This window comes from Lates calcarifer, linkage group LG18 (assembly GCF_001640805.2).
Source record: "Lates calcarifer isolate ASB-BC8 linkage group LG18, TLL_Latcal_v3, whole genome shotgun sequence".
Taxonomy (NCBI): Eukaryota; Metazoa; Chordata; class Actinopteri; family Centropomidae; genus Lates; species Lates calcarifer.
In genome coordinates, this window is record NC_066850.1 from 15906362 (window position 1) to 15934301 (window position 27940).

Consider the following 27940-nt stretch of genomic DNA (forward strand, 5'->3'; position numbering starts at 1 on the left):
CTATTTCACATTTGACTGTATTTTATTATTAAAGCCATTAAAACTGAACCATGCCCATATGTTTACATCTGAAGCGGAGTTACAGTGATGTCTGGAGGTGGGCAGAGAGGCACTGGAGATGATTATGTGCTTTATCTTTTTTTTTTTCTTTTGTTATCCCACATGATGAGGTGAGAGAGGAGACAGAACAGAGACTTTTTAGGCTGCTGGAAGAACTAGTGAGGACTGAAATGGCTTTGAGTTCATGTCCTGGATGAGCTGGGATACGGGTGCTGACCTCTGCCTTAAAAACACAAATCCACATGTACATCCTGTCACTGAAAAGGCATTATGAGAACACCAGTGGCTAGTTCCTGGTAGCATGTTTTGCTGATATGAAATCTAACAGCCAAGTTACAATGTTTGACCTCGAAAGCTCACAAAACATAGCTGCTGTGTGTCGTCTTTGTAGGGCAGCAGAGACATCAGTGGTTAGCAAGATGGGTTATGTGAATGTAGAATGATGACATAACTGTTCCCTTCTGATGATGCAAACATGAGGCCCAAAAGTTTCGGAGGCCTTAATATAATATAACCTCCCTCTATCCTTAAAACTATTGCATGATCACATTTCAGCTTTTAGAAAACAAAACAAAAAAAAATTGGCGTCTGCCTTAGTTCTCTAGTGTCTTTGCTTTACAATTTGTACATCCAGTGGTATAACAAACCCAGCGATATATGACAGAAATTTAAAAAAGAAAGAAAAAAAAAAAAAACCCAACCCTTTAGGATGACTACAGAGTCCACAAGCATGGAACATTCAAATATATTACACACTTGCACAGGAGGGTCCGACTGGAAATCTGGCAACCTGAAAGACAACTTCCACTAAACACACTGGATTTGAGAGAAACAAAGTAATTAAAAAAAAAAACAAACAAACAGACAAATGAACATAATGCAGAAAAGTACTTGCAAATACTTAACATTCACTATATACAGACACGTGGCTTGCCGGGCTGTCACCATGGTGATGACGACGGGGTGGGATTGACACAGCATAAGGGGAGAAGGGGGAGGGGTGAGGGCAGCGGCGAGAGCCCAGCTGTCCCAAGCATCGTACATGCAGTGGAGTTTCTTGGCAGGGGGAAGTTCAGGGGTATTTTAGGGCTAAAATGCCTATAGACAGCAGTGTCAGACATCACTAAAAGCTACAGTCATACACTTGGAGTATAGTCACTTGATTTTCTTCTTTCCGTCTGGTTGGAAGAAATCCCCCAAACTCAAAATAAAATAAAAAATAAAAAAATAAAAAGGAAAAAAAAAATTAAAAAAATCCAGGAGCACCTTCAACTAACACTGACGAAAAGAAAAAAATAGTTACAGAGAAAGATATTGTTTATGTACAGATGCACATTCTTTACACTTCTGTCCATCCTGCTGCTGCTGCTGCTGCTGCTGTGGAGCTGACTGCGTGGGGGTCCAGACAGGAAGTGATGGAAGGCGGCCATGTCTGATGGGGGTGGGGACCGTCGTCTTCCTCACTGTAAACAACAGAAGCGTCGGTGTGAAGCGCCGCTGCTGGGCCCTTCTGTTCAGTAACGGCCAAAGCAACCAAAAAAAAAAAAAAAAAACAACTACTAGAAAAAAGGATCAGTGCAATGTTGTAGGCAGACAAAAGACAAACAAAACAAATAAGACTTTACAGCTTCTTGAGAAAAACACACATGGAATGAACCTTTCACGTAAACTCGTCTGTCCTTCTGTGGCGTTCTCTCCTTCTTATACTCATCTCTGCTGTTAATAAATACACTTGCTGTACCTGCCTATAGAGTTTTTACTGGTAAAGTTCTCGGGCTTCCATGTTCAACAGCTACAGGTACTTCTTTAATATTTTTTCTCATAAAAACCTACTCAGCTAAAATGATGTGAAATGTAAAAAATGATGGAGCTAGATGATAGTTACTTTATCTATAAATAGTTTTAAAATAAATATACTTGTATCACATTGTCTGTAGGATCTCTTCCGTCACGTTTACAGTGATTCGCATCTGAAGAAGTGCCAATTCCCACATTTAAACCTGCTTCAATCCTGCATGACAACTGTTTTCAGATTATTTCTTAGCAAAAAAGAAAAAAAAAAAAAAACTCCCATATCTCCTAAAATTTTGTCTTCAGCAGATGCAACTTTTTCTCAGCAGGTGGGAAGTGGGACTCCTCCAGCAGCTCTAACCTGTAACCCAACACTTTCCTCTGATAAGTTCAACAATGTTGGCAAATCCTCATCAACTCCTCGCTAAATTCCTAAATCATGGTGCAAAATCAAGACATTAAAAGGACATTCCCTTATCTCTATCATACTTAGAAAACAACAACAACAACAACTTCCATTTAGCTTCCATGACCACCACAGTTAATTATGACAGGAAGAGCAGAGTTCCTGGACCAATCAAAAACAAACAAAAAAAAAATTACATACAGGGCACATCAACAGGGACACCATAAATAAGGGTATAAAGTAGGAGGGGAAAAGAACGATACTGCCTCTTCATGTTGTTGCTGTCTCTGCAACGTCACGTCTCCGGTACAAACAGAAGAGCTTTTATTTTGAAATTCCTCGCGTACCGTCGGCCTCTCTCCTCTCCCTCCGTGCCTGGCAGCAACGCACCGTCCAAAGGGCTCGGGAGAGGAGACAAGGTGGAGGGGTTGGATAGCAGTGAAGGTACAGTAATGAAGTCTGATGTTGTAGGATAGTAGTAGTAGTAGTAGTAGTAGTAATAGTAAAGGTGGTGGTGAGGGCAGAGAGGGGGGGGGGGGGGTGTAGCTGTGGTGTTGCCCTGTAACAGCATGCTAGTCCTGGCTGATTTTTTTTTTTCCCCCCCAAGTCTTTTGATCGGTGAGGGAGAGATGGTCCAAAAAAGCAAGCGCTCCCGAGAACAGCATCACTCCGATATGAACGCCAGAGGGTGGGGGGGAGGGAGGTAACTCCTTCTTAGCTTTTTCTTCCACCCAGTGACACTCGACTCCTCCCCCTCTGCTCCCCCCCTGCCCCTTTCCTCTTCATTCTCCTCCTCTTCCTCCCCTACACCAGCTGGTAGCCCGAGCCAGACGTCTGGTCGTACTCTATTGTGTACTGCGTGGTCCAGTCCACCGCCACGGGCCGGATCAGACCGCAGCAGCGGATCTCGAAGAAATCTATGAGGTTTCGGATGCAGCCGTGGCTGTAGAGAGACAGAGAGAGAGGAAGGAGAGCGGCATCAGTCAGAGGGAACAGTGTCACTACTGTTCCAGCAGTGCTGCAAGGATGAAGAAATACCTATTATATAATTATACAGTTACATATAGACATATCTCTGTCTGCTTAGATGTCATATCTATACTTTCAGCAAAGGCATTCAGTCAAATAAAATCCACTGAGGTAAGAGACTCCACTGTAAAAAATCTTAAATGCAATTGTTTTTAACGCGGTGAGCGACACAAATGAAATTCCATTAACTTACATTGTGGTGAGGAAGGGGAATTCTCATCAGCACACACACTACCAACACTAGCACTAAATAAGAACATGTGCTTTTTCCTCATTTGGGTGAACAGACCCTTTAATGTTATTACTGCAGCTACTGCTGAGCTGATGAGATTCAGCTCTCTGTAAACAAATAAACAAACAAATAACAGAAGATCATTTACTTGAATGGGCTTTCGATGGACGTGGCTGTGACTTTAAAGTGCTTGTATCTCCGAGCGTTCATCCTCTCGTTGGTGGTGATTCCTAGAGCGGCGATCTGAGAGGGGTCAAAGCAGACAGAGGTCAGCCAATGTTTCACATTTCAGAAGAATAGTTGTAAATATCTGTATAAAGTGTAAATTCAGACCTGGTAGAGCTGACACATGATGAGTACGGCGACCCACATGAAGTGAAAGACGCTGTTGAGGAACATCCAGAACATCCAGGGGGAGCAGGAGGCGATCTGGGTCAGATAGAGCCAGAAACCATCCTTGGCGTAACTGGTGGCACAGTGGATCCTCCAGTCTGAGGGCAAAGAGGGCGACGTAAAGATGTTAGCAGAGAAACACAAAGATTTAACTGTGGAACTAACAATAACTGAAGAAAAGGGGGTTTTGACTCACAGGAGATGCAGCCGTACATCATCCAGCAGATCATGCAGAGCAGGAAGAACAGGTAACCCATGAAGTAACGGTGATTCCCACTTCCTGCAGAGGAAAAGAAACACGTCTCAGGGTAAGATGAGAAAATGTTTGCAGGAATCCCAAAGTCACTGGGATGAGCTGGTCGACTCATGGACAAACTGCTGTTCAACCAGACTCCACAATCATCACCAACCAGGTTCTCTGCTGCAGTGGATGCTCAGTCTGCCCACAAACAATGAGTCAGACATGATTGACTCTGTAGAAGCTACAGGCTGCAGAGAAGGGAGGACATACCGCTAAAGCTTTTCAATTCAGCTAAAATCTTTATTGAACAATAAAAGGAAAAGTGTAGACAGGTCTTGAACTATAACCAGACTAAGAGCTAAATGCTAACATGCTAAGTTTCCCATTTTCTTTTTGTTTACCATCTTATTTTAGCCAGTGTCACTCAGGTGGTGGGTGGGTGGATGGACACACAGACAATGCCAGCCTCAGAGCCTCACTGGCTATGAAGACTTGTGCAATGGAGTTACTATTCAACGCACAGAGCCATGCAGATGCGTGCAAATTAAGGAGCTCAACAGCTGTAAAGATAAGAGAATGTAATCGCTGACACGACAGAGTGGCTTGTGTGTCATGCATGTCTAGAATACATTCACGTCTCTGAGATATTCTCTGCTTCCTAAAGTAGGATTTAAGATCAGTATCACATAAGAACACACTTTGTATTTCTTAATTAAAATACTTCAAATATTTTGACTAAACTGATGATTTTACAGTATAAACAGGCATGATAGGAAAATAGAACACTAGGATATTAACTGTTGAGAGACAGCATATTTTGCTTGTGGACCTGCAATAGATTTACCCTCTAAAAGATGACATGCAGTACAAAAACAGCCATAACTTTTCAGACTTTTTACAGGCCCCCCGAGTCCCAACAGTCATGGGATGGTTCCTTGTTTGTCCAGACAGTTTCCTCACTTTTAAAGCTTCATCCTGACCACCTGCTTTCAAAATGGAAGTGCTACAAGCCCCATGCCCTCCTTCCTTCCCCCCCCACTGTCTCCGGTCTGCAGATGACAGGCCTCGACACACTCGCCTGCGACTTACTAAAGGCGGGTTGGCTTTATTTCCCTCTTCATTTTTTGTGTCTTATTATCAAAGCTCGTTGGAGTTCTGTCATTATTCATCATCTTGACTGTTCCTCAGTTTTCCCTGTTGTTTAGGCTGAGATGTTTTTTATGTGACACTTGAGGTTTTTACATCATAAAGGTTTTGTTTTACAATCAACCAGATATTACTACTTCCTCTGTGTCAGATCAATGATATTTTATTCCCTCAACTCCCTTTTTTCCCCTCAGTTTGTCTCTGTTTTGTACCAGAACCAGAATAAATTCAGAGCAGAACCTTTAGTGAGGACACATGTTGTTTCTTAAAGTGGTATCTGGAGCTGATAAAACACAATAAAAAGCCACAGCTCTCAATCTGAGGAGGAAAATGTCGAGCAGCTGTGTTGTTGGGAAGTGCATGTGTTTCTGTGGTTGCTGACATTCTTGTAAATGTGTGGTACTGGTGACGTACCCACGCAGTTCCCCACCCAGGGACAGTGGTGGTCGAACTTGGCGATGCAGCGGTTGCAGACGGCGCAGTGTTTGGACCTGATGGGCTTCCGTATCTGTAAAGGGAATGCATGCAAGGAACGGTTGAAATAAAATATCTTATTACTGACATTATCCTCTGTATAGACCATCAATTTCTGGTGGAAGACAAGACTCTACCAAGCAGGTGCTGCAGAATATGCTCAGATCCAGGCTGCCTGTCTCTGCCAGTTCCACAATCGTCTGGAGGAAGGAAACAAGAAACAAAAGCAGGATTAAAAAAAACAAAAAAACAAAAACAGACAGAGACATGGCAGAAAAATGAATGAACAACTGAGAAATCCATCTTGCTGAGGTCTATTTGGCAGTGCAACAAAAGACCTAGTGACAGTGTACAAGCTGAAGCTAGGATTTCCAGCTGAATGATCATACTGGAAACTTGGCTGATTCACTGATGAACTGGGACAAAGGCCACTATGGGATTTACAGTTTAATTCTGTTTGTAAGGCAAAAAAAAATGTATCTAATCTGGCCAAATGAGAAATTTGTTCCTCCTGTGTGTTTTTATCAGCTTGCTTTTACAGCTTATCTCTGTGCAAATAAAATAAAGATACAAAAATCCTAATCTAAAACAGTGTCACAGGAAAACAAGAGGTGGAAGGGGATCCTCTGCAGCAAAGGGAAGGCTTTGAAGCCTTTGATCTGAGGTGGCTGACTAGGCCTGAACCGTGGCGAGTCCTGCGCTTTGCTAACAATGCAGGGTAAATTTAGCTCTACATCAATCACAGGATGGAGAACCAGGGCCCGGTAAGAGGCAGAGTCCCTGTTGTCCCCCATTAGAGTGTGATAATGAGGGACAGAGAGGCCGAGGGGAGAGAGAGAGAGAGAGAGAGAGAGAGGGGGACGGCGACTCTGGGCAGCGGGCCAGAGAATCAGCCACTGAAATGTTCACAGCTGAAGTAACATCACACGTAATATTAGAAAACAATGTGGAAAAAAATGTTTACATGTCAAAACACATATGTCCTGCAAAGTATAGACTACAGCCATACTTATTACAGTGACATATACCAGAGAGATAAAGACTGTGTGAACAAGGCAAAATGATCACAAAGCAGGGATCAGATAACTTCTCTAACACAATGATTCCTTGTAATTCAACCTTTTTCTTCTGCTCCTCTGATGCTTTTATGATTCCTGGGTCAGACTTCCAAGATTTCCCAAAGTTGTAGAACAAAGCCAGGGTGTTTATCAGGAAGGGCACATGGACAGTGGCAAAAGGCAGATGTTCAGTGGGGTTAAGGAAGATGGTGGACAAACAGCTTTTCCTGCATCATTTTTTGTTTGTTTATACACATTTTACACACAGTACTACTATTGATGACGTCAATAAGCAACTGGATTTCTCAGCATGAAAGTGCACTGCCCAAAATGTCATTCCTTTAACCTTAACCTCACATGTGGACTACGTTTCATGTCATTCTCATAGGTTCTTTACTAACTATAAATATTCAGCTATTGTTAACCAGAAATGACAGAGGTACAAACAGTATCTTTGTGCAGGACAAACACATGGCCAGTTATGTATGCTCTAAGAAACACCTGTACATTTACCACAGTGACGTCCATCTGCGTCAGATGTTCTCATCATAGTATAATGACGAACACACGCAGTCTGGGATGCAGAAAGCAGCCCTGTCTCAACTTGACTCAGCCAGTCTAGGAGGGACCTTTTCTGCCAGTCACAACAGCTCATAATGACTTCCTTCTATGAATACAAGAAACATAAACACTCTGCTTTCAGAGGAAAGGCAGTTCAAATACGTATGTAGATTCTATGTTGCGCAACCAACGGCACAAACAGATGGGTTGTGTGGAGGTGTTTCACCTTGAATGTGAATGTGTAAATGAGACTGTGAACAAAAAAGACCCTGTGTGATCACACTACCGGGCTGATACCTGTGTCCAAAGAGCACTGTTTCAAGTATGTAAATCTATTTCAACATGTGAGACAGACACACTATCCCTAAACCGAATAACCAAATAAGATGTAGGTTCAGCACTCTTGTGTATAACCCTGGAGAGATAAGAGTGTATGCTGTGACAGCTGTGGGCTGGCCCAGCGAAGACTGAACAGATCAGTAGCAGAGTCAGTCCTGCAGGTGTGTGTGAGTCAGCTGAATCGCAGAGGAAACCAGCCAAGTGACACTGAGAGGCTGCGAAAGAGTCAATGTTTGTGCTAACGTCTGACAGAAACCCTGCCATCATCAAGATGGATCACAGGGCTCGAAAACAATACAAATGAAGAATAATCTGTATTAAATAAATGGAAAATGGAAATAGAAAATGTATAGTAGCATTCTGCATGCTGAAAGGTCACACGTTTCAGTGGGAAGCAGTAAATGAATGCTTGCATGCAAAGTAGTTATTTTCTTTCAATCAGACATCCTTGCACAAATGCCATTTCAAAATGCCTTCCTCAGGATACAAGGAACTAGAAAGGTAGTTTTACTGTGTCCTTGTTGATAAAGTTTAAAGGGCATTCCAGCAGTTTTACATGTGCTTTTTGTGAGTCCACCAACTTTATGGACGTGCAATTCTAAATCGCTGGAATACTCTCTCAAGAAGAGATTTGAGGACGGAAGCCTGGCAGACAGCAAACCTTCTATTTGTGGCAGACGTGTTGCATAAATGTGTCTGGATCATACCGCAGGCTTAAAATGAAACACCTGCACTGTTACTAATACAAGTTTAATATATGCCAAAAATAGACATGGAACTAACTGCTAACTGAATCTCACAAGTTTTCACACTGTGAGAAACCATTTGGATACTAAATGCATTCAGGAAGAAACAAGACTATGAGTCTATGCCTAAATCCTAACACGCTCACAATGACATTGCTAACATGCTGATGTTAAGCAGATATACTATTAACCATGCTCACCATCTTGGTTTAGCATGATAGTGTGCTAACATTTACTAATTAGCTTATTGTCTGAGGCAAATTCGATAATCAATCCATTCAACTGTTGCCAAGGCACAGATGTGATCATGGTGGCACTGTGATCACAGGGTATCACCATAAGGATTCATCCTCTGGGAACAATGAATGTAGTAATTGTTAGATATTCTCCAACCATCAAATGGGTGGGTGTAGCTTTACAAATAATCTTCTCTTCTACTGAATCGCAGGGACTACAGTTGGCATAATGTTCCATGATGTGCACACCAGCCATGAAATGTTACACCAACAACCACAACAGACGATACTAAAATCCTCTGAAGCAGAAGCAAATGTTTGCAGCCCTACAGGTCCGTTGGGAAATTAGTTAATGGTAGCTATCAGACACACAAAGGCATGGAAATAACATGCCCCAGCAACAACTGTGGTTTGTTGGTGAGGCTTTTGTGGTCACCCTTGCAGCATAGTTATGACTTCATTGATAAGCACTTTCTTTGCACTGACAGAGAGAGAGAGGCCTCTACAAGTCCCTTAAGAGCGCATGAAGCCATTGATTTTCTTAAGTATCTCCATAAAGAACTAGGTTTTGACAGCAGACCCATCTGAAATGACCTGATAAGTAAAATACACTGCGGAGCACCTCGTCAGTCTACTAACTCAATGACCAGTGGAGTTGCAGAGGCCGTGCCAGTGATCGATGCTCCTCCTCAGACAAATGGGTTTCAGACAGTCAGCACCTTCCCATTAGTACCCATTTATCCCTTGAAGGGATGTGTGGTGAGGCGTATATGACAGGATTGCTCACAGCTGACAGCAGAGGCCAAGCAAGGAGGTCAGAGGTAGATTTATCACTGTGGTGTTTGAAGATAATAATAGTGTACAGATATAATTAAGTTTCAGAAGTTAAACTGATTCATGGTTAAGGTTTCTACAAAACAAAGTCTTCTTTCATCAATTCTGTGCTGACTCTTATCTAATTTCTATCTCATTATGATGTTATTTTCAAACGTTCACCTGCTGGAAATGCATTTATGAACAAAGTCTTCCACTTTTTCCCCCTGAGAAATGAGGACAATATGATCTGGGCTGGGGAAAGACAAAAAAAAGTATCATGATACAGCTCAAATCCTTGTCATCTGATCTGATTTCAAGCACAGGCCTGAGGAGGATAATGAGCTCACAATATCAGAAAGTGGGTCAGAAATGGCAGACACAATGTCTGAACCTGGAAGGCAGAACAAAGATGTGTAAAATTCTAGGCAGCATAACTATTCTGCCTAACAGAGAGCTGATCTGGAGTGTTTAGAAACAAACAGCGGGAGAAGAGTCAGCCAAACAGTAAAATGTGAAATGAAAATGTCTCCTTTCATATCTGACCATGTAATCAGAGCAGGACACTTTAAACCAGATGTTGGAATCTTTTAGCCTTTGACAAAAAAGAAAGGTTTATATTCTCATCGACAAAATCCAAAGTTCAATAGAGGTTCACTCGAACTGCAGGCACGTACGAAATGGAGAACATAAGCAGCAACCCATGCTGGGCCTCAGCACGCAGTTTATGCAACCAGGGTCCGAAAGGGTCAGAAAGTGTAAACTGATTCCTCCCTTAACATCGCAGAGTAACAGGGTAAAAGCATCACATTTCAACCACAGTTCTGTCAGATGGAAACTCCCATACTTTTTCGACAGTGGATATGGGGTGGCTGCATCCTACCATTTTTGTTTCTGAAACTGACAATCACAGCCACCTCACACAGTCATTACATAGGAGTGCCATGAAGGACCATGAGAAGTATGGCAGGGCCTGAACTCCTCCATCAACCCTCTGTTTTGATAATCGATCAGTCATATTTCAAGCCACAATGCTGCTCCTCAAATGTGATGATTTGCTGCTTTTCCCTGTCATATATCATCTTCAGATGTCACACCTTGGACTGATGAGAAGTTTTCACAGGTTTTCATTGCTTTTTGAAATTTCATAGAGTAAACAAATGATCAATTAATCAAGAAAATAATCAGAAAATTAATATATACAAAAAAAATGATTAGGGCTGTAAAGCCAATGCAACACTATGAAAACCTTTGAGGAAAGAGTCTAAAAAGTGTGTGCTGTTATCCACATCTAGCCATCTTGCCTCTCTAGGACAGCAGCCTGTGAATGTGGCCGTTCAGAACAGCTGTAAACACTTGCCTTCAGATGTGGTCAGACAACCCATCATACTTTCGAGAACACCTGGACCTTAACTGGACATTTGTTCTGGTGAGTAAAGTATCAAAACAATGCTTGTGGTAAAACCCGGATGAGGCTCCAGGTGTTGCTCATTTGTTAACTTGTTTAATTTATCATTGACTTCTCGTTTAAACAAAACCATCCAGTCCCACAGTGTCCTGGATGTGCATACCACATGATTTGCATAAATATATGTGATTAGAAAATGTGCTGCCTCTACTGTGCACTAATTTGTATGCATGCACACAACAGGACAAGAACCAACTGTCCACCTACCATTCCCAAATGAGTGACTGAACGAAACTTACAATAAATAGCCTACAGCTGAAGTCCTGTAGGAGAAAAGCTAAACTCCCTGTGTTGTCAGGAACATGAAACAGCATGTCTCTGATTTGAAAAGGCAGGAGAAAGACACCATTACCAGAAAGAGTTTCATGGCAGATACACAGACTTAATGACAGCCTTATTTGCTGGAGGGCAAAAGAGAAGCCTGAGAGAACTAGTTTTTCACAAGCAAATGTCTTCAAACAAGAACGGACCTGTCTGTAGTCAAAGGGACAACTTTCCACGTGGTAAATGATCCATGTCCGAACAAACATTTAACAGTGCGCAGGATGTAACATCACCAAACCTTTGCTCTTTGAAGATGAATGCACATGCGAACAGCATGTATGTCAATGTAGTCAACTCTGATCAGTTTAATGTTGAGTGGACACACCATACATACATGAAAACCATGCTCAAACCACAGCTACAGCGACTGCAAAGATCCTTGCGGCACAGTTTTCTTTTTCAATAAGCTCAGGTCAAAGACAACTCACTCTCCCTTCCCATTAGTTGAGCAATGGGGCATAAAATTAAATGCTTTCCACAAACGAGAACTCCCCGCTCACCTCCTGCAATTAGCAGCTTCCAAACAGAAAGGCAATTCTTCCATGAAAAAAAAAAAAAACCTGTGAAAGCAGCCAACACAGGCCAACAGAAACTCTTTGGAGTTGTTCTGTTGGGTTTCACGCAGCAGCTGTTACACACTAAACTCCCCATTCACAATTGTTACATGCAGCAGAGATGAAAAACAAGGTGGCGTGTTATTCTATATTTTTACTTATGTTTATCACACTCATGGCACTATGCTTGCATTTGCTCAACTTAATTTCCATCAATTCCTTCTGCTCTTTGCATAAACCTTTCTCCTTTAATCCACTGAAACTGACCTGTAATTCAATCTCACTAATGTTCCAGTCTGCCAGCACAAATACTTTCCCTGGTAATCTTTTGTCCTCTTCTAGCGAAAAACAATTCAAACAGCAGAGAGCGGGAAAAATCAATTTTACAAGCCCATATTTTATTAAGATCCTCCCTGCTTGAAGAGAACATTTGCCAAATATACTGGTAGATCTAATAGATACATAAAAGCCTTTGGCTTATATTGCATGACTTGAGCAAGTTCTAATAAACCAAGAATAAACAGCCTATTTTAATGATCATGGGACAGAACTGTTGTCTTTTCTCCAGCAAAGAAACAACGTGTGCCAGGTCTCAAACCTCTGGCATTCTACTTCACACAAGTGGATTGTGGGTGAATAAAAAATAACTTTAAGTGGACACAAAAGCCCATCTGTCACGCTGAGTGGCTGGAAAGAAGTACAGAGTACCAAACTAGGACTTGACTCATAGCCTAATTTTGCACTTAATGTAGGGGAACAGGTCAACTTTCATTGTTCAGTGAAATCCTCAGCATTATTTGGGATTTATAGATTATTATCAAAAATCTGAAAGGTTAGTGCTTGATCCCAGGAACAGCCAAAGTCTTTCTAGGTTACTGAGCAAAACACTGAACCCTTAACTTCTCTCAGACTGCACGTCCCTCAAGATAAGACTCCTCAAGTATGAGCTAAATGCAAAAAATGTGAAGCATTTGATTTAGTGACATTCATCCATCACACAAATGATGAAGCATTTGCTGTCATGGGAATTAGAGAGACAATCTTTTACTGTAAAAACAGGAAATGTCATTTTTCAAACGTTTAACTGAATTTCCCTCGCTAGCAAACTATTTCTTTGAACAAATTAAATCAAGACTGATGCAGTCTAAGACAGAAAAGGATATCATTCCAGAACCAGTAGAACCAGGTGGTGTACATCCAGAACTTGGTGGCCAGGTAGATTCCCAGAGGGAGAGCACTGTGCATGGAGTGGTCGAAGAAAGCCCTGCACCGAGAGAGAAGAGTGGAAGAATGTTTGTGTTAGAAGTGTTTCTCAAAATGACCTAATTTTTTTCAAGTTCTGTGTTTTGTTCTTTTGTTGTCTCATTTCTGCACTGCACTTTCTGTCAATCAAATAGTGTTTACAGGACTAGGACATCTGCTCACACCACCCTATCATATATAACACAACCTGAATCTGACTAGACCACTGTTTCTGTTACTGTTAAAGTTTAATTCCAATTCATTGTGGCTTGTCATATTTTTATGGTTTAGGTTGAATTATAATAAGCCAGACTTTTCCTTTAAAGGGCATCATCTTCCGCTGCAGACACTACCCAGCCCATAACTTATGTGTTCGATACGTCAAGGCATTCTTCCTGCAGATGTGAAACTTGCTCACCGTAGCACATATGGACTAACGCAAACCTGAGGCTTTGTTCTGAACACTGCTGTCAGACAGCAGCAAAAATAAACCAAACCCTGACCTGATGACACGCTGCAGCTGGACTCAACAGCAATCATATTCACAATTGTTTCTTCACCAACTAAGTATCCCAAGAATGTTAGTAATTATAAAGCTAACACACTGGTTAATGTATGTTATTGTAGTCACATAGCTAACAGCAGTGACAACAAACTGTACCAGCAGGACCAGATGGCAGCAGTAATGGGGTTTAAGCAAGGGGAATAGTGTGTGTGTGTGTGTGTGTGTATTTGAGGGAGATGGAGGAAGAGAATGAGTGTTGGTGACAGCATGAGGAATTTGTTGTTGGCAATCACATGCATGTCCACACAGAAGGAAATAGGTACATACAGTTTGTGTGTTGGTTCAATAGAGACTGTGTGTATTCTGAGAATTGTGTCCGGTAAATTCTTTATTTTAAGTGTGTGGTATTGAGACATCTAAACCTATATCTAACAAATAATCTGTCTTACACTGCGGTTCAATCATATTTTATTAGATGAGAGAAAAACATCCCAAAAATCAAGATTTAGACTTTTTTCTTGTTTTGATAAAGCCACCTGAAATGAACACATTTCAGTTTACCTTCCACATCAAGCAGAATCTGACAAAACCAGTTTATGACTCAAGGAACTCAAGTACTTAGATGGTAAGTGGCAATAAAAGAAATTCTGGATATACTTCCACAGACTGTGAAGCACACAGTACACACAGCGATCTGTGTGTGATTTTATTTCTGTGATTGAGACGTACTTGGAGAGGAACTGCACGGCGACCCAGACGCCAGCGTACATGATGCCTTTGATCAGCCACGAGTCGATATCCAGGTCAGCGATGAAACCAACTAGCCAGATGACCACGAAGGGCGTTCCCAGCATCACCTTCTGCCTGAACTCCTGCAGAGGGAGAAGGTGGCGGGATAAATAATGTGAAGAGACAGGTGGATATAGATATATGAAATGGAAAGGAGGAGATCAGTGGAAAAAAAGTTGAGAGGGAGTATGAAGTATTGGGATAGATATGGAGAGAGAGACATGAAGATTGATAAGAGACAGATGTAAGTTTGGCAGAAGAAGGAAGAAAAATCAAAAAGAGATGAAACAAGACAGAAAAAGATGGAAATGGAAAATACAGATGAGACGTGGGCCAGGAAGGAAGACGTCCCACTGAGTATTTTGTAGCAATAAAAGGTTTTAAAATCTGATGCAAAAGTAAAAATATGATCAATAATTCATGTCAAATCATGGTACACACAGTACTGGGGTACTACAACAATGAATATGAAAATTCTAATTTTTACTTTATTTGAATAAAAGATTAAGTCTTTTTACAGCCCTGTGTAGTTTCACACATTTGGGCTCTTTTAAGCTGTGGAGACATAAGGAGGAAGGTAGGAAGCAGCAATCCAAGAGGGTTAGGTGTATCTCACAATTCTACCATTCTTGCCTATGAAGCTACTACAGCACTGGGTCTGACACTAGGGATTAAAATTGAAACAAACCTCAGACCTCAGTGTGATGCAAATTATAGTCTAAGATCTACTAAATCTATAAACACATATCAGAATTTTTCTGCAGAGGATGGGTGTCAATTATTTTTTTTTTGTATGCAAAGTTACAAAATTTACCTTCATTAACTAATAATATCCCAGCAGACAAGTGGAAAGACGACAACACATTTAAGTTGAGTTACAACAAGTTTAAGTTGAAACAAAAACAGGTTTATGTATGCATTGTTCTACAAAAAAAAAAAAAAAAAATGAAAACGTAACAACATAAAAACATTCAAGGGCAGAAACAACCATGCAGAAAACATTACACATTCTCTACCAAAGGTGGGAAATGACCAGCCACAGATGTTGGGATGTTTTGGATCACTCACTCTGTCAAGCAACCAAGTAAATATCTGAACATCCTGTACTCCTGGATTCAAGTTCAATCAAGTTCAGTGTTTGAATAGAAGATGTTCTTTATCATCAGGATGCATGTAAGTGACCACCTACTGTGGTCAGACTAGAGAGTAAAAAAAGTTAGCTTCCTGCTTTGTTTCAATATTTTCTGATTTGTTACGTGCAACAGGTTATTTCAGAGCAATCTCCTTCCTGTTTGACAGTCTGATAAGGACAATGAAAAGAAGTTAAGGGCTGACAAACTGATAGTAAAAACATAATCACTTCCCAAGACATGCTGTGGCACTGCAGCAGTACAGAGGTTCAACCTGGACAAGCTGGTCTGAGCATGTCTGCTACAATAGAAAAAGGGAGGTCACCTTTTACTGCGTAGTTTACACTGTTGGACATGATTCCATTGACAGGACTCAGTCTCTCTCCAATGTTTCAATTTTGAGCGGTTACTTCCTGTCCTTCTCTTTTGATGTATAATGTGATGTATTTGAGTGTGTGAGTGTGTGTGTGTGTGTGTGTGTGTGTGTGTGTGTGTGTGTACCTTGTCCATCTTCAGTCTCTTCAGGTAGGACGGGCTGTCATAGCCTTTGGCCTGCCGTGCTTCCTGTAAGTGATTGATCATCCAAACGTTCTTCCTTTGCTTGGCAAGATCTAACGGCGTCTCCCCCTGCAAAACAACAGAAGACCGGTCTGTACACATCTACCGTCACAACTCTGAACACTACATTGCATATCCACTTAGTAACAGTTTCATTTGTTGACACAATTTCTATTCTAAAATAATTAATATGGAAATACTGGTATGTGAGGACATCAAACCAAGCCATCGAGGAGGGCATTACCTTGATGTTCTGTGCATCAACATTAGCGTTGGCGTCCAGCAGCAGGCTGATGACAGTGGTGTTGCCAGCCAGCACTGCCCAGTGCAGCGCTGTGTTCTTGTGATATTTGTCGCCAAGGTTGACGGAGACATTGAAGGTCAGTAGAAGCCGGGTGGGATCCACACTATTACAGAGACAGAAACCAAATCAAGCTGAATCAGGTTAGTTTGAAACCCACCTGACAAACAGGTTGTCACAACACATAAAAGAAAACAAGAAACAGAAACAGCACAAAATGGAAACATGTTCAAATGGATTCAAATCTGGTTCATATTTAATACTTTCTAACTATGTTCCATTGGTTTTCAGCGTAACCCGACATTTTTGCAACAGCTTTTCGATAATGTGTGGCATCAGTGCATTACACATCTGCAGTGGGTGTGGACAGGAGTAAACGGTTCTGCCATGTAAGGTTTGCTGAGGAGTTTAGGTCAACCTAGTAACAATAAAAAAGAAACAACAGTAACAATTCTTCTTATTGCTTGCTTGTAATAATGGTCATGTACATCTACCAGTGTGTGTAAAGGAATCCAGCTAATCAATCAAATAAATGTCTGTGGTCAACAATGGACACTTATAATCATGTTTAACACATGAGGGCAACACTTTTAATCATCACTTTTTTGTCATATGAAAGCTTTTTGTGTATCTGTTTCATTTTTTTTATTCTGCAAATAACACAACTATCCCTCATGGATCAATATGCGAAATTACCAAAGATATAAATAGAAGTGATCCCTGAGAAAATTGCTTATCATGGAATATTCATATGAAGCTGAGTAGCAAGACTGGGGCTTGTTTCCCTATGTTTGCAGTTTGTCTAATGAATTACAACTCATTTATACATGAGGACACTGTGTGTGCAGTCAGCAGAAACATGTTGGGGCTTGTATGTGGATTTCAATGGACTTGTCACATTCTCAATGAGTTTTTCCAAGCGCCTGAATTTTAAAATTAGGTTAAAAAGTACTCAACCTTTAGTTTAGCTTTAAAGCTACATTTGTAACTGTAACATTTAACTGTAACAAAACACACCTGTGTGTCCTGTAAGCCGCCCACATTAGAGGAGTCATGCCGTTCTGATCCATCATATCCACGTCCTGTTACAGAGGAAAGGTACAATAAAAAACTGAAGTAGCTGAGGAGGCAATGAGAGGTGACAGGAGGACAAGAGAGGCAACAGGGCTCCCCCTGATGGAGAGCACTGGTGCAACATTCTGTCAAAACACTGTCCCTGTCCCCAGGGGCTTACAAAACCCAAATGACACTGACAGACAACAACAGGAGATCATTAAACAGTTGAGGAAGGTGTGTTGTTTTGTGTAAAGCACTTTTATGTAAACCCATTTAAGTTATTACACACCTATCCAGGTGGAAGATACTAATGCAGAAATTTCATTCTAAGATTATTTGCTCCTACTGCTCCTACAGATAAGAAGAATCTACCCTGCAGTGGATGTATTTCCTACCTGTCCTTTGGCAATAAGGTAGGCCACAATGGATGTGTGGCCGAACTGGGCGGCCAGATGGACGCAGCTGCAGCCCTCAGCCGTCGATCAAAGATGGGTCTGCGCCATATTTCATGAGCTGCACCACCATGGATAGATGACCTTGTCTGGGAGAAGATAAACAATAACTTGCAGGAGATACAGAGACTAGAGTGGAGGTGGAGGTATCACTGTTGGGGTGAAGAAAGCTAAAGCCATTCTCACTGGATTATCCACAGATACTGAGCAGCTGATGAGGTTAAACTCACCAGTACAAACATCAATGTATATTACATACTCTCACTGCTAATAAACTATTATATTGTTATATTTGCATATGGAATATATCCTCATAGGCTGGTACAATATTGAGGAACTGTTTCTCTGTCTTGTCTTATCATTAAATGTCTCTGAGAGGTGATTTGTAACATGCTTTTACTGCCTGCAGTATACAGGGTTTTTAAATTATATTTTTATTACAGTCTGTCTGCAATGTAAACTTCCCCCCACAGGACAATAAAGATTTGAAAGGAAATTGGTAAAAATGACAGAAAGTGAGAAGTGTGTCACTTTCACCACACAAAGTGAGTTATCTGCAGTGTGTAAACCTGAGCAGACAAAGCCTGTAACGCCCAGCATTTAGCTCCAGCGTGTGTGTGTGTGTGTGTGTGTGTGTGCCTGAGGCCATACAGACAAGAGGCGGCTGGGGGCTTTTAAAGGTCGTTGGCAGGTGGAGGGGGGGTGGGATGGAGTAGGAGGGTGACACAGGACTCTTATGTGTCTGTGCAGCAGCGATGGTGCGGATGCCTGTTGTCAAACCTATCAATAATTCAGGAGGAGGGAGCTTTGTGCCCCCCCACCCCGGTCTGCTTAAGAGGGAGGGGGCGGTTGTGGATCTCGTGTAACCTGTTCCTTCCCACCACTTTACAGCACGACTGAGTGATCATTACAAAGAGGATGAAGGAAATAAAATACCTTCAAACAATCGAGATGAAATGGAGGATCTACTCGTAAAACAACAGCGCTGACAAGTAGTGAATAATAAAATAGCAATAAAAAGAGAGGATGATGCTGATCAAGTTCATAAATGTATGTTTGTCTGAGTGGTTTGTGTAGAGACACTGAGGAAGATGGCCTCATCTCCTCAGGCACCGTGGCCATGGTTTTTGGCACAGCTGACCTTGAAATCAGCTTGATGGCCTCACTGCTGAAAAGTATAATGAGATGATTCTAAAATTTACTGGCAACTGGAAGAGGAAAATTAAAACAAGTGTCTCTTAGATTCAGTTACTTTCTGTTATAACTGGACCAGCAAGAGAAAAATCAAAGAATGAAATATGCAGTACTCTGAACAAAAATGATATGAAGTCATGGATTATCTCAGGTCCAAAGACTTAAAGCGTCTGTGGTTAAAATGTGTCAAACAAATTGCAGATATGTTATCTGTGGCGAGTCTGTTTTACCTGGTGGCCCAGTGCAGAGGTGTGGAATTCAGGTCTCCTCCCAGCTGGTCAACTATGGCTCCCTTTGATATGTAATACCTGCACACACAAACACAGTTATCAAATGAAACTTTATACGGAATCTACTCAAGAATTTGGCCACTTTTTGTTGATCTAATCTAGGTGTGGGCTGTAAAGCTGGTATAAACTTCAATAGACTGATTGTTAGCTGCTTTTTGATAAGGAAATGAAGCAGCAGAGGGATGGTACACATAGAGAGACCTGGCAAAACAAACTGCTAAGAGAGAAACCTGGTGGATATAAAATGAATACTTGATATTCTGGTGTTATGTAGCAAAATCACCTCTTTTCCCACACATTAGGAAACAACAAGGTACACTGGAAAAGCTGTGGAAGCAGATTAAATGGTGGTAAAAAAAAATGTAGTAAAACAGCAGCTACATTTATTTTTGTCTAAGTATTATTCATCAAGGCTGGCTGAGTATGCTTGTTTCGCCAGAGATCTTCTCCTTCATACTTCAAACTTGCACCAAGAACTGTCCAGAGCAACCACATTTTTCCTGCCATTTCTGAGATTCAGACTCACAACCATAACCTCAAATCTCTAACCTCTAAGCCACTGCCACCCCCAACCTCGTACACGATCGAGGTGACTCACTTGACCAAGTCTATCCTGTTGTTGATGGCGGCCCAGTGGAGGAGGGTTACATTTTCTTTGTCTGGCTGCCGAACGTCGAAGCCCGCCTCCACCAACTCCCTGCAGCGCTCGAAGATGCCATACCTGAGGAAGAGGGGCGGACAGGATTAAAGTCTCCTCACTGACAAATGCGTGTGCCGATGCAGATAAACACAGGGTTAAATAAATAAAACCTACACACACTAACTTACATAAAAACACACTCTCACAAACTGACAACTTAAAAAAGACAGATAAACAGATACTCCGACCCAAACAAAACTCCCACGCTGTGGCATAACTCGGCGCTGGCTGTCTTTAAGTGGATATCCCTAACCTCAAATCAAAACAACATAAATCTGTTGTTGTCTAACGTAAAAACAAGTAAGACAAAGCTTTCCTTGTCTTATCAGGAAGACATCCCATATTTCTTTTCTTCCCACCCATAAATTCTCTACCCATTTTTTAAAGCTTGTAAATGACTTATTTAGCACAGACTGAATCAGAAAACCGCAGTCAAAAACATAATGGTGTTAGTTCCAGATTTAAAATTTATGGTATGGTAGATAGCATAAATATGTGAGTAAACATGGGGCTGGATGACTGCTCCCCTTAGGCCAATAAGGAACTGGCAAACAATATCCACCTCCCTGAGACAAAACAGTGTGAATTCTGATTTACAACACACATGCACACATTGTCCACTCACTGCGTGGCTTTGACGATGTCCCAGGTGCTGTAGTCGTCCACATGGTTCTTACGGCTGACATTCTCACTGTAGCCGTGGTTGTAATGACTCTGGGGTTTGATTTCCTGTAAGAGAAGAGAAAAACAGATATAAAGATAAGTCAGTGAGGTCTTGCTGCTTTATTAGATCAGGAGTATTATGCTGGAACATACCAAGATGCACAGGGGAGGTGGGGTGCGTTATATTCTTAATGTCTAACAATTGTTAAAATCCATTTATATCCACTAATACCATAAAGCAGACCTGCTGACTGGTGTGTAGCATTCCCCACAATGGTTTAATACAACTAGAGCTGCAGATCAATTGGTCAAGTGACAGAAAATTGATGGGAAACAATTATGTTAATCAAGTCAGCATTCCAGTTATTTTTCAAGCATGGAGGGAAAAAAAATCTCCAGTTTAAGCTTCTCAGATGTGACCATTTTCTGCCTTTTCTTTTTCACAGCACATATTTTGAAACACAGGTGTACATTATACTGTATTATTGTGTTACACAACAATAACTGGAGGAATGGAGCCATCTTTAATGTTATTAGTTCCACCTGTGCATTCCCTGCTATGACAAGTCAACATTTCTGCTGTGAAAAATGTCTATAAATCTGATTCATCTGAATATAAAATAAGCAAGGGTGTTCCAATACTCACAAGGATATCAAGATTTTGGTTAGCAAGATTTACTAAGAGAGCAAAATAAGTATAGTACAAGATGGACAGGCTTCGTCGGGGGGTGGCATGACAGAAACAAGTTAAGAGCCACTGACATACAGGACAGAGCCCCTGGTGAAGTAGACACATAGTGCCTAGCTCCAGAACACTTAAACATTCATATAAATAGCTGATGAGGCAGCAGAAGAGACAAAGACAGACGTATCGGATCCTGCTGCTGAAGATCTAATCTGTCACACAGATGTGGTGACTGTGCTTCTCTCATTCAATTACCCTCCACAGTAACGCCACGGAAACCACAATTAGCCACCATCGCCCCGGAAACGAGGGCTGCAACTGGTAAACACAGGGCCTCCACGCTAGCTCCTACAAGTCTGACTGACTTTGTGAACAGGAACTGACCCTTGCGACCAACTCATCCACATTCAAGTGAAACAGACGTACAAGAATTGAGAGACAGAACCATAAATAGTTTTGTATCAAATTCAGAGTCAAAACTGTGATCACGAGGCCTTAACTGACATCAACCATGACTATAAAAGACTGTGGTATTCCAGCAACATCACCACCTTCACAAGCTTAATGTTTTGGTTAACTTTCAAGCGGGGGCTTGGAGCCTTTTTGCTCGTGCAGCTGTTAGCGTTCATATGATGATGAGGAATATTGAGGCAAGCCTCTGGGAGTCTGAGGACATGACAGGCTTGTGCAGAGCTGCCGGGTAGCCTGAGGCGAGAGCTTGGGGCCATGGAGACTTCAAGCTGTACCATCTTGTCTATGAATTTAGCCTGGGCCTCCCTACAGTGCCAAGGGGATATGCTGAGCCAGCATCTCTGCCACCATGGGGAATGGTGGTGGAGAAACAAAATGGAGAAGGTGAATGGGGAAAAGTAATACAGATAGGCTGTGTTTTAAACTCTCGCTAGGGCTGAGCAATATGAGGACAATTTTTCTGTAAAACAAATGTGAAAAACAATAAAATGAATGATGGCTGAATTCCATTTAGCTGCTTCAGTTTCCGGGTCCTGGAGTCGGGTAAACTGTCTCACTGTCACGGCTTACAAAGATGTGAAACAAGAGAGCCATCACTGATGTTTTTTGTAACACCTGTGCTTTACTTGCTATTATTATTCCCATCATTATTTAATAACTCACAAATATAATAATTTCGTGCTGTTTTATTTATTGATGACAGCTGCATAATTGACCAGTTGTGGTGATCATAACAAACTGCTGGCAAGTTTGTGATGGACCTACTGTCCATTACTGAGGTGAAAGAGACTTGTCACTCAGTTGGTTTATAATGAACAGCACAAAGACACAGCCCACTTCTTAGGGTGGTGCTGCTTCCTTCACAAAGCCATCTTTGGCCACGTCTGTCCGTACACACTGGCACGCAGAGCGTATTATCCAGACAACAGCCGAGTTTTCATCCGTTTTTTTTTTTTTTTGAGCTAATGCAATGTAAATTAGCTACAGCTGAGTAGTTACTCTAGCTACAGTTGCAGACTTAAAGGTGGCTTGTGAAGTTTTCTTGTGAACGGACAAGTTATATTTACTACTCAACTAAGTTAGTCTGATGTCTCTCAGACTTCACCATCGGCTAACATCTAGACAAGCAAAACTAACGAAGGTATCACTCAAAAACCACCTAAAATGACAGCTCAACATGTCACAGTAAAATAAATGAAACCTGTCACACATATCCAGCAAAATAAGCCTCAATTCCTAAATCCCAAACATCACAAATCATAACTAGTAAGAAAAAAGGTACTGTGTTATTACAATGAAAATACAGAGGAGAAATAAGAAGCTAAGATCCAGCAGAGAGGGGATTTTATTTTAGAGAGTAAATTAGACTGAGGAGGAGGATGAGGGAGGAGAGTGTGACAGAGGAGATATGAAGGTGACCAGCTTATATTTTTAATCCCGTATTTTAAAAGTGTCAAAGCTACTAGGAGGCGTTTGTAGTTTTCGCTGCCAAGTTTTGGTCATTGTTACAAATCCATACGATTTGTTTCAACTACCCCGTGTGCTATTCAGACAAGTTTAGCTGCCAGTGAAAAGAGGGGGCGGGTGAGAGTCACTCAATTATGATCGTGACTGTACTGAGCCTTGTTTTCATCCGAACAGGCTCACAAACAGAAGCCCCGAGGGGGAAAAAAAGTGGAACTCTTCCTTCATCTGGATATTCAATTGAGGGAAAGTGCTCGCATCGTTTGGCAGGGGAAACTGATTCCCTGTCAGTCGCGGGACAGGGGGAATGGGGCTTGGCTCTAAACCCTCAGACAACAGATGTTAAGTAACTTTCTCCATCTCTGCCTTCCATGGAGATAGCCTCTGACCCCTTGCCAATCACAACAGCTCTGTTCCCTGTCCTCATTCCCTCCTGCCATATAAAAAGCTGACCACGGCATTTGTAACTGTAGTGATAATTGCAGTCTGTGCATTTTCTCACCTCTTAATTAGGTACCTACTCACTGGAACTGCATACAACTGGGGAGATAGCAGTGAGGATATTATCAATTAAACACATTAGCCATTTCATGCTAGCTATTGATTTTAGATTGGAACCTCATCTGCTTAGTGAGGCAGTAGGCCTGGCTTTTGTCAATGGAGCTGGTCAGTGGGACATATGGCAGCCACTCCTTGGGGGGCTGGAAGTCACGTGCCTTGGGCTAAAAATGTTAGGCAGCACCACTTCTGAAAATGAATGTTTACTGGGTTACACTAGAATCAGCAGTTGTGATAGAAATAGTCAGAGTAACAGTACAATAAGGATGACCAATTCTCAGTTTGAGATTAGGTTAGATTTTAATAAAACAAAAACATTGTAATTATTTTTTCACTGCATCTGCAATAACGACATGCTGAGACTAAATTGCATTGTTATTGTGTTCCTCCTCTTGCTGGTTGTAGCCGTAGCTCACAATCAGATTCAGTCTGAAATTAGAGTCATTTCGAGGGACTAATTCAATATTCTAGGCACAGTTTACATCCATGGATCAGGAGGAAGCAGAGGGGAAACACTTGTTTGTGAGGAAATAATAGGATTGCTCCACAGAAAAAGAATATGTGTTTTCCACTTTGCACCACAGCAAAGAATGAAATCTAGTGACTGAGCATGTCCCCTACCTGTGTTTGCCGTTTATGCAAGAAAACTCATTTGCATTTCCAAATGAGTCTGGAAGCCAAGTACATGTATCCTCTATGTTCCTCAAGAGGAAATGTTTGCATTCAACATGTTGAACTGGTTCAAAGAAAAAAAGATGCATGGCTTTTCTGAGTATGCAACTAAAGTTGTGATGCTCTAATTCAGGTGCCTCGTGCATTCAGCTTCACTCTGATCTCACTACAATCTACGAGATGACCCAGATTCCAGGCAGCACCCTGCTGAAAAGAGAAGCAACTTTAAGTAAAGCCTGTGTAGGCACACAGCAAAAATAAACTATGTTTATAATGAAACTGCCACTGTCAGACATATTTTCTCAATATGACCGGTAGATGTGCAGCCAAAAGGTCATATTGTGAATGCTCCTATACAACAATTGAAAGAAGTTGGAAGCTGTGCCACCTCAAAATTGATGGCAGACATTGACAGACTAGAAGAACCTTTAGACAAAGTGCAAGCATATTTCTGGTCTTGTGTATATTGCCTTGTAAAGTGTCAACAGATTGTCATATCCTGTGTCTCTGATGCAAATTTAGATTTATTATAGAGAATTTACTGCCACTCCTGCACAACAGAGGTCAGCTGCATAACAATAAAGCTTGCCCATCTCCACCATGCAATACCATTGGATGGAGTTTAACCTGTTTTCTCATTTTACCATCTCTGCTGCTGGTGCTTGTGTGTGTATTTTAACATCAGCGGACAGCTCTCTATTCCTGTATCTGTATATTGTCACTGACTCAGCCTCCAACGCTGAATCCTGAGTGACAACATTACTCAGCTTAGTTGGTCTGAGGTCTCTCAGACTTCACCATCAGGTGACATCCAGATAAACAAAACTAAGGAAGGCATCACTAACACTTCATTGTGTCAAGGGAGCAAAGAACTGTTGGTAACTATTCTTCCATTAATTAGGAGAACCCTCCCTCTTGTAAAGCAGATTTTTCCCAAGTGTCAAAAAGGACAGTTCTTCAACAGTGAATAAGGACTAACGAATAGCAAACGGATTACATTAGTCTAGATCTGAGCGCCTAGAGTGCCACAGACAGGAAGCATGTTATCCATCATTCAGGAGGACAAGACAGGAGAAACTCAATATTCTATTTAAATTGATGTCTAAAGAGGACTGTGTGTGCATGCATATAATCAAAAATAATAGAGAGGCCAATTACCTTTTTATGCTAGTAAAAACAAAAACTGATCTAACATAACGTAATCTAATTATCATACCAAACAGAGACAATGGTTCACCAAAGCCAAGCAAAATCTGACCTGCATCAAACCTATGTTAGGAGGGGCCTTAGTTGACATATGTTCACTGACTCAGATCAACTGTCAGTCTGGGTATAATCCAACTGTGCCGGTTTTAAAGTGATATTAAGTTTCACTGCAGCAGACAGACAAGAGAGAAAGGTCTCATGATAGTAAAAAGAAACAAGACTTAATCTCTTGTCATAATCAAGAAACTTGCTGAATAACTAGTGGGAGGATAACATTACAAACTACTGTATTCCTTTGTCTGGTCTTCCTTCCTTTGTGCAAAACAAAACAAAACTGACAAGAAGACAGGATTAACATGAAGTATGTGTTTTCACAAATGCAGCCATTATGGTTAATTTGACCACATTTTCCCATTATGGGATTATGTATGAAAATGGAGCCAATACCAAAATGGAAGTAAATTTATTTCTGGCAATTTGACTGCTCAAGATGCAGCAACATTACCACTGACATTTTATATTGGCATAATGTGTGAATGGAAGTATTATATTCAGTGCTTGAATTAAACTGTTCTGATCACCAGACAATAGATATTCAAGACACACTTATCTTACAGTAGCCAAAACCAATTTAGAAATCATACATCCTTTTCAGTTTAAATTCACTTGATACATTAACCCATCTGCCAGCATCTTGGGGACTGACTGGACATTAAACACATGAATTATTTGACCTTGACACTGCCGGGATTAACAGTTACAGACCAAGCCTGATGGTAAATGAGCTGATTTGACCTGTTGGCTATGAACCAACAAGTAAAACAGGATTGCTGAGAGAAAAGCTAATTGATGTCATTGAAACCAACATACTATATAAACAAAGCCATTCTTGACAATGAGATTACAAATCAAGCAAGTATAATAACAATTAATGGTAGTGGTAGCTACAATGTATACAATCTAATAACAACACTAAAAATGAGCTAAAAAGGCTACAATAAAGACAACATCAAAACAATTACGTTCCTGACAGGTTAGCTTGTGTGTTTAGCCTCATTTTTAGCTGCAGTTTCAATTAATTATTTAATCAATATTGACTAAATATGAAGGATATTGACCTTCATTGATATTTACACAACAAATTTACTTCTGTCGATTCACAATATCTAAAATTCAAACATAACGAAATATCCCCAACGATATTCAGTACTAGAGGCAACACATGCTAAATGACAAATTGACAGATAACGTTACTGACCATCCCAAGTGGACCAGCTGTAGGTAGCTAGCTAAGAGCACCTACAATATCTCATAGTAAGAAACAAACATGGTTTTCTGGAAAGAGATTTTAGTTTTCATTTGTGACTGTTAGCGTGAACTTATTATAACGGACTGGACACCACAGCTTAATGTACGCTTACACATTTGACACCAGTTTACATCACCGCAGCTAAGCCAGTCAACACTGCCACTGTAGCCATAAAGCTAACATCGGATGACTGCAAGGATTAACCATTAACGTTACTTTCTCCATTATACACTTAATCACACTGCTCACAGCCTTGTGTACTAGCTGCACGGCGTCACTATCACGGAAAGCACCACGACGCTTAACGTTAATATTTACACGAACATCTGCTTAGCGTCTACTGGCTATGCAGCAGGAGGAGGGGGATAGCGTTAGCACCTTTAGCATCGTTAGCTGCCTGCCACCCCCCACCGGTGGTTTTGCAGGGGGCATCGGAGTTTCCAAAAAAGCACGGCAAAACCTCACAGACACCCACACACAGGCTGCTGTGATGTCTTTTGTTTATGTTCATATATGCGTGCGAAGGCGTGAAGTCCAAGAACCATACCTCGGGATGGAGAATAGGGACGCAGCCAGCTTCTTTCTCATATTCCTCCATAGCGTCGGCCATCTTGGTGGTGATGTTCGCTGAGCATTGTGGGAATCAAGAGGCTGTGTAGGGGGGAAACAAACAGAGAGGAGAGAACCTGTCAAAAAACACACACACGAAGGACAGGCCTTATCACGCAGAAGGTCACATAATCACATCATGTGATTATGAGATCTTATACATAATTTTCAAAATATCAAACACAATTACAAATAGTTATTATTGCAAACACTTC

General features: G+C 41.3%; 1 protein-coding gene across 1 annotated transcript; it reads right to left on the reverse strand.

Annotated features, from left to right (window-relative positions):
• Positions 1 to 3: 3 nt before the first annotated feature.
• Positions 4 to 27797, reverse strand: zdhhc17 (zinc finger DHHC-type palmitoyltransferase 17). Its single transcript, XM_051077789.1, is given in 18 exon segments — positions 4 to 3200; positions 3667 to 3761; positions 3852 to 4009; positions 4108 to 4191; positions 5713 to 5806; positions 5910 to 5972; positions 6892 to 7014; positions 13033 to 13135; positions 14348 to 14490; positions 16039 to 16164; positions 16340 to 16502; positions 17414 to 17478; positions 17848 to 17925; positions 17927 to 17993; positions 19329 to 19406; positions 19987 to 20109; positions 20714 to 20817; positions 27664 to 27797. Coding segments are annotated over 18 exon segments (1869 nt in total). The 5' UTR covers positions 27727 to 27797; the 3' UTR covers positions 4 to 3061.
• Positions 27798 to 27940: the final 143 nt, after the last annotated feature.